The following is a 7,890-nucleotide window of genomic DNA, read 5'->3' as shown; positions in this document are numbered from 1 at the left end:
GCAGGAATGTCCCCAACATTTGAAATGTTCTGTTCCTGGGAATTTCCTGTTCCTTCTCACTTAGCCACACCCTCACAAAAAAGAAAAAAAAAAAACTTCCTGATTTAGATGACTGAGCAGTTGTACTCATTCCACACGCACAGAAACTTTCCCGAAGCCTCTTATCTCCACTTCACACACACACACAGATGAACAAACGTATCTCTGACAGGAGGAAGAGCAGCTCTCAGAGCTCAGTCAGTTCCTTATTCATTGGAAGTGAGCTGTCGAGCTATCAGCCTTTTCCTCTTTTACATGAAAATGAGAGCTGAGACTCATTTATACGGACCGACTCGCTGAATTACAGCCTTGTATCATGGTGCACTGCTGATTACACGCATTTAAACATAATTTAAACATTATTGTCCTAAACTCGTTGCAGTTTTTAGATTTTTTGTCATTTCCTCTCGCTGTCGCCCACAAACACGTCCACACAGGAAGCCTCGACTTGTTAAATATGAGTGTTTTAATTTAAACTGGAGTGCGCTGGAGCTGTTTCGCTGTCTTGACATATACAACCTACTCAACTGTACACCTTCACAGCTTCCATAAAAAATACATCTTTGTATACACAGCATTTACAGTATCATACAACAGAGCTGTTACAGGAACCTCCGCATGGAAGGATGTTTTCTCTCCTTCATGACAATGACTCGCAGTGTCCACAGAATACAAGCGATCCCGCCACATTGCGTCTTACAGTGCGCGATGGCGTGCTCGCTCTCCTCGGCAGCCGTCAGTCTCTGGTTTGCCTCCGCGGCCGCTCGTCTCGCTTCGGCAGCACTTGCGCCGCGTCACCCACACCGTCATCCACCTGGCATGACACTGCAGAAATCATACACGTGCCGAGCTGAGTCTCCTTCATCGTCATCACCAGGGCTCGTGCCTCTGTAACTTCCTCGCTTTACGCTTCCTGCTAATGTCCGTTCCACTGAATGTCGTCATAGCCCATCTGCAGACACGAATGAGCCGATTTACACACCAGAAGGAATTTACTACGTTTCATTCATGTCAGCATGTTCGTCATTTCTACACACCTCCTCATCGGACTCTTCGTCCTCGTCTTCCTCCTCGCTGTTCTCCGACTCGCTGTCGGGAAGCTCCCTCAGGTCGGGGTGGGTCAGCGGGTGCAGCTCTTTCCTGATGTCGCAGTTTTCCAGACCGTAGGTGAGGTGGTAGGGGGTGTGGCCTCCGGAGGTCAGGAGGTTGGGGTCCGCTCCCTTCTTCAGCAGCAGTTTGACCAGCGACAGGTTCTGCTGGTCCACGGCCAGATGCAGCGAACCGCGACCGTTGCGCTGCTCCTGTGCGGCACATTGGAAAAAACCAAAGGTCTTCATTAGAACCCGGAGGAGAAGAAGAAGAAGAAGAAAGCCGCGCGCTGTGGTCGATAAAAGGTGAATTCTGTGGCTTACCTTTGCATCGATGTCAGCTCCAAGATCCACCATTTTCTCCACAAGAGAGAGGAAGCCATGAACCGAAGCCAGGTGGAGACAGTTCTGACCTGCACACAACAACAGAGGACGAGTTCAACAGCTGACACCAGAGCGGAAAGTAAAGGTGATTCAGGTTAACCAGCCGACATTAAGCAGCTCTGCGTCACTTCCAAACAAACGTACCAAAACCAACACGGGTTTTTAGATTATTTATACGTTTATACAACCTTAAAATTCCCCTCCAGCAAGCGTTGACATATTTGGGCTTAAATATTTTTGTGCTAAAGCCTCAACTTCCAACTTTATACGCTTTATAACAGATGAGCTTTACTCAGAATGACATGAAATGGAATTCCCCTCGCTTACCTAAATGTTTCCTTCCTCCTAACTAAAATAACACACCGGTGAATTTGCTCTTCACACCCTATTCCTCTTTTTTTTTTAAAAACATTTCAGCACAGGATTTTAAGAATATTTCCTCCTAAATCAGAACAGCCGGAGCACGTTTCAGGGCTTATTCGAGGCCTGATGAGCTCACCGTTGTAGTTGCAAGCGGCCATCGCTGTGTGTAGATGCTCTGGCCGGCAGGACTGTGTGATGACGCTGAAGCAATGCAGGTTACCGTGGCGACAGGCGATGTGAAGAGGCGTATCCCCGCTGTTGTCCACCAGCGTGGGGTCGCAGCCAGACGCCAGGAGACTGTGACACACGTCAGGCTGGTTTGTTATTACCGCTAAGTGGAGGGGAGTCTGGAAAGAGAGGAGAGGCTTTTTCATTCATCTTTCTGTGAGGACGGAGGGGGTGTTTTTAATTTAAACGTCTGCCTGATGGCGCTGTAACAGATGTAGGTGAGGAGGCGTTCGTTACACACCTGTCTCAGGTCATTCTGTGTGTTGAGGAAGTCTGTGTTCCTTGACAGGTCGATCATTCTTGCTATGTAGTCTTTGGCCTCGTGGATGATGGCCAGGTGGAGCAACCTGTTGGGACGGAAGAAGGAGAGACAATCTGTTAAGAGTGAAAATACACAAAAAGGAGCAAAAATCAATGTTTTCCCTGAAGGAATCCCTCGATATCAAGTCAAAAAAGGCCCATATTGTCTAGGTTTTATGAATAATGCAGACAATTTACTAATTAAAACCCCCCACATCCCACACCATCATTCACAAGTCTTCACATTTAACAACAAAAAGAGCTCAGGAGCAGGTTTTACACTGAAAACCTTAAATACTTAAGTCAATTTATGGAAATAAAAAAGACTTTTTGGCTGTGAAAACTTTGTTTTGATCAGTGCAAGTTAGTTTCGTGCTTTAAATCAAAAGCTTCCTGTCCTCACGTCACTTTAGATCTACTCGCATTATTTAACTCTGAGTGGGAACTATATTTCTCGGCGGAGGGATGACACTGCGGCAGAAAAACAATATTTGAGGACTTTTTAACGTGTTATTCATCTTAATCTTACGACAGCAGTAAACTATAGTTTGATAATCGGGTCCATTGTGTTACATAGTGGTAATTTAGGGTACTTCTTCTAGTTGTTTCCTCTCTTTTCTCGCTTCACGGGAACGCGCGTCGGTCGGATTCCTTGGCGGCGCGCCCGGGACTTTCCCAATCTGACTCGCGGCCATGAAAGATTCCCCACTTGATAATAGCCTTTTGTTTACGTCCAACTTGCGCAGTCTCTGACCGCAGATAGACCCCCGATCAAACTGGACATCCGTGCTGTGTGTTATTAACGCGGCAGCGGGGCACTTTAACAGGCCCTGAAGTTTGGAAAACGAGCCCCGGTGCGGACTAAGTTAGGCCCGGGTCTGCGCACTGTTAAACTGGAGGAAGACGTTCCCAACGGGGGAGGAAAGCGTCGAATTACTTCCAAGACCCGAGCGGGGCCTTCTCAGGCGATTAGCTGAGAAGACCCCCCCACCCACCCCAAAAACTCAGAAATAGCCCACTGCGTAACTCCGAAACATTATCCCGGGTCAAACTTACGTGTCTCCATCCTCTGTGATCTGTGTTTGCCATTCGTTTAACGGCTCTCCGGTTGCAGCCGGCGGTTGGCTCGGCGGTTGGCTGTGCTCACATTCCAGCTGGAGCCGGAGGATCTCGGCCGCCACAGCCTGGTAGTCCTCCTCTTTCATCGACTCAACGCCGCTGTCGAGCCGCTCCTCCGTCGACTGGGCCGCTTTCCCCTCTTTAGACTCCCGGCTGTAATCCATTTGGTTTAATATGCTGGTCCTATGGAGGTCCATGTTTATAGTCCGTGTTGTTCTGATCGAGGTGCGCTTGGTTGTATTGTGGTGGAGTGGTGCAGCAGTCTGTAAATGCCTACTGTGTGGCTGAGAAGGGCGGAGCTAACAGCTAGGTGGGGGATTTCCAGAAAACTGTCACCTAGAATAACACAGCATACAGATTGCTGGCTCCAAGAGGGGATTTCTGTCGAGACATATATATAAATACACGTCTCAGTTTGTCATTAAGAGAGAAAAATACATAAGCATGCACGAAAAGTGTGCTTTTTAAAGCAATTAAGCCTTTACAAAAATGCAATATTAGGAAAAAAACATGCATTTTTCTCTCTCAGAAGTACTGCATTTCTTACCAGTTTTTTTTGTTTTGTTTTTTTACATTGAGTCTGTCTTTCAAACTGTTCAACAAGCACGGAAAGTCCTCAAACTGCACCTTCAGGAGTCTGCTGAATCACTTATAAAAAGGAAATGTTGCTCAGCAGCCCCCCTGCCACAGTGGGTGGGCAGGTCTGCAGGATGGGGGGGCTGCATTGGAGTTTCCTCCAAAACTTAGAGCGTGATAGCAGTGCGATTTCAGTTTGTTTATGCAATGTGATGAATGCAAGAGCAAACTGCAGCAGGCGTGCAGTGGAGTTTCCCCAGCACCCGCTGATCCTGACCACATGGTCAAGTGTGTGCACTTAAAGATATACAGCTTCTAAGATACCCCACTAATACAAACGGGCGCTCAGGTTTGTGTGACACCAAACAGATATTTTTTACTCTCTCTGAGGTCACAGGCTGCAAACGTTCGCCGCCTGTGCTTTAAACTAATTGAGATGGATCAAACACCTCTAATTACTTGAAATCAAATCACTTCTTTCATTCTTGTGCAATGGAAGAACTCCAAGTCCTCGAAGAGGCCGCGACCGGGCCTTTTAAAAACAAACACCAGGTTGAACATGATGTTCTGGAGGCCTGAGGGGGGGAACTCCGGGCTTGTTTTACCTCCCATTGTTCAGTCTGTGGGACCAGTTTGACCGGGAAGCTCAGCCTTCGCTCTCTGCATTATTATTTTCTTTTACCGTCGCATTAGCAGCTGTTTAGCTGCACGTTAAGAAAACACGCAGAGTCTGTGCAGAATGCCAAGCATTCGTGAACCAGATTGCGTGACACTTTTAACTTTGACTCTGGATTCTGAGCATGTTTGTGAGCTTCTGAAGCAAAAATGGAAGCACAACAAACCCCTTAAAGCTGAAGTTCACTCCAGATACACTGGAAATGAATAATTGTGTGTCTAAAGCATTAATCGCATTCCGCTTTGAAGGATAGGGTGAAAACCAGACCTCTGTTTGAACCATAATAAGGCAGATGAATGATGGAAAGGAATGCACACGCCTGGCTAAATAAAGTAGCTGCAGTACAGCTGAAACAAAGGAAAACAAAAAGGCGGTTACACACACACACGAGTACAGCAGATTAAATCAATTTAACTGTCAAGTACAGTTGGAAAGCATTCTTATTCTCATCAGTATTTTTTACAGCTGAATCAGTATCAGGGAGGGTTGGTTTGCTCTTTCTGTTTGAATCCACATATGTACGAATGCAGCAGACATGTTTGAAATGAGTGGAACCAATTCGTTTTAACCGGAAACCAGTCATGTGAAACCAGTGAGGCTCTGCTGACTGGAAGTCAAGGGGCTACTTTACGTTCTCGGACACAAAATACTACACGAGCAAACAGTTAAAACCGTACAGAAACAAAACTCCAGCATGCTCAAAATGTCTTTGGAGCAGCCTGAAACGTGACAGGAAGTAAACACAGATGCAAGAGTGATATTCTCTGGATTTTTCTGTGCGATCAGTACTTTTTGTAGTGGTTCTTTCCAAGTGTTTTCTTGAAGAGTCATCAGCAGTGCTAAGGTTGCTTAGTCAGGGTTTGGGTGTGTTCTTTTGTCATATGAACAGGAAAGTACGTCGCCTTGCAATTCTCAGGATTTATCTAACAGGAGAAAATGATGAGTCATCTGGTCTAGTAAATAAATTAGTAAATAAGTAAATATTGCTTCAGATTAAAAACATTTTAAGCATTATTTAGCAACAACTGAGACAAAATCCAGTGAGTGAAAAGCTAAATCCACCCTGACTGATTCCACAGGAATTAAGAGAGTAAGAAGCAGCCAGGTGCTGCTGATCAATGCACCGATTAATTGATCATCAGCAAGTGTGAGAAACTCTCACCAGTTTGCTGGTCTGTAGCATTTAAAAAAAAAAAAAGCATGTTATTATTTTTATTATTTTATTAAAGGATCCCCATTAGCTTGTGCCATAGCAGTTTGCTAGTCTTCCTGGGGTCCTAATTCAAAATACATCACATAATTTCAATTAAAAACCATACAGATATACATGTATTAAAAGTTCAAAAAGTCCTAGTAAAGTAAAATACATTCACAAAACAATTATGGCAAATAGTTCTAACATGCAGTGCTGCCACATTGCTTAAGTCCAGCTTTGAACACTTAATAAAACAATATAAAAATACAGACTATACAACTTGAGCCAACACCTATATTAACCATTCAAAAGATGCGCTCTTAATCTCTTTTTAAAGGATTTTTTGCATTTGTCTTGACGGTTATCCAGTGGCAATTCATTCCATGTCTTAATAGCTCTATAAAGCACAGTTCGTTTCAGTGAGTTAGTTTTTGGATTTGGTTGTACAATGTCACCCTTGCCTGCTTTCCTGGTGTCATATTTGTGCGGTGTATTACAAGTTAAAGGTTAAAGTTCATGACAGCACAATTAGAAACAGACTGAACAGGTATGGCTTGTGTGGAAGGGCTGCAGGAGAAAGCCTCTTCTCTCTAAAAAGAACATGGCAGCACAGCTTAGGTTTGCAAAGCTGCATCTGAACAAACCACAAGACTTCTGGAACAATGTCCTTTGGACAGAGCAGACCAAAGTGGAGATGTTTGCTCATGATGCACAGCAGCACGTTTGGAGGAAACCAAACACAGCACATCAGCACAAACACCTCACACCAGCTGTCAAGCACGGTGGTGGAGGGTTGATGATCTGGGCTGGTTCTGCCACCTGGTTGTATTCACTTAATTCTACAACCTTAGATTGTTTTTTTTTTTTGTTATGTCCTGACAGATAAAACCTCAGAATAGAAAGAGTTATAAAATAAAAGTTACGGTTCTTTGTGTTATCACCGCTGCTCGGGTAGCTGCAGTGTTTTTAGAAAGGGTGCCTCAAAGAAAAAGAAACACATTTCCAGCTTCTGACATGTACAGAGTGTGAATGAATGTTTCCTGTGCTTTTGTTCTGGGTTGTGAAATGGATATGTACTAGGAAACCAGATAAAGTGGTTCCTGATATTATTCTTGGTATCAGTAAAGACTATGACAACACAAGAAGGAATGTGAGCACCTAAATACCAGAGCAGGAACAATGATGGCAGATCCCGGCATGCAGTTTTTCGTGCTTGAGTTGAACGATGATTTGTTTCTTTCAACCAAAATTTCAACAAACCACAAAGGTGATCTTTGAGCCCGTGCTGAGAGGTTTCAGGCAGGCAGGGTGTGTACAGGTATAAACAAGTTAAATTTTTAAGACCTTTTAATACCACTTCTAAATGAAATTTAAGACCAAACGTACGATGGAAATACCAAGTAAACACACTGACAGTATGGTAAAATGACAAATGACGGTTGAGTTTAAGAACATCGACTAAATGTGTGTCATGTGAAAAGATCAGAAAAATGTCATCACTGTCCTAAATTAAATTTATTACAATATTTTCAGAACATTTAAGTCCCATGAACAAATGCTTATAAAAAAAATACTGTAACTTTTGAGCAAAAAGAAAAATACACAAATATTTAAGACCCATGCAATCTGAATTTAAGACAATTTAATACTTTTTAAGGTCTTATTTTCAGGAAAATTGATTTAAGACTTTTTAAGGACCCGCGGCCCCCCTGGGCAGGACATGAAGCCGTTGATTTTTGTCAGAGGAAAAAGCTTGGTCACAGGACGTGTGACTGTACCGGTGACTGCAGCAGCCAGGTGTGCACGCCTGTGTCTGCGTGTGTCAGTGGGAATCCCTGGGACTTCTGGGAGTGAGACAACATGGACAACACAAAACCACTAAACATGAATCACTCAGCCGTGCACGCGTAACATGGGCTCAA

General features: G+C 44.2%; 1 protein-coding gene across 1 annotated transcript; it reads right to left on the bottom strand.

Annotated features, from left to right (window-relative positions):
• Positions 1-485: 485 nt before the first annotated feature.
• On the bottom strand, positions 486-3,841 carry nfkbiab (nuclear factor of kappa light polypeptide gene enhancer in B-cells inhibitor, alpha b). Its single transcript, XM_075448771.1, has 6 exons — positions 3,459-3,841; positions 2,344-2,449; positions 2,011-2,221; positions 1,452-1,540; positions 1,077-1,340; positions 486-991 (listed from the first exon to the last, which is right to left on the bottom strand). Exons 1-6 carry the CDS (start codon positions 3,716-3,718, stop codon positions 956-958), a joined length of 966 nt encoding a protein of 321 aa, XP_075304886.1. The 5' UTR covers positions 3,719-3,841; the 3' UTR covers positions 486-955.
• Between the last annotated feature and the right edge of the window lie 4,049 nt (positions 3,842-7,890).

Source organism: Odontesthes bonariensis, chromosome 17 (genome assembly GCF_027942865.1).
Source record: "Odontesthes bonariensis isolate fOdoBon6 chromosome 17, fOdoBon6.hap1, whole genome shotgun sequence".
Taxonomy (NCBI): domain Eukaryota; kingdom Metazoa; phylum Chordata; class Actinopteri; order Atheriniformes; family Atherinopsidae; genus Odontesthes; species Odontesthes bonariensis.
Note: the sequence above shows the minus strand (reverse complement) of the source record. Positions and strands in the feature narration are given on the sequence as shown.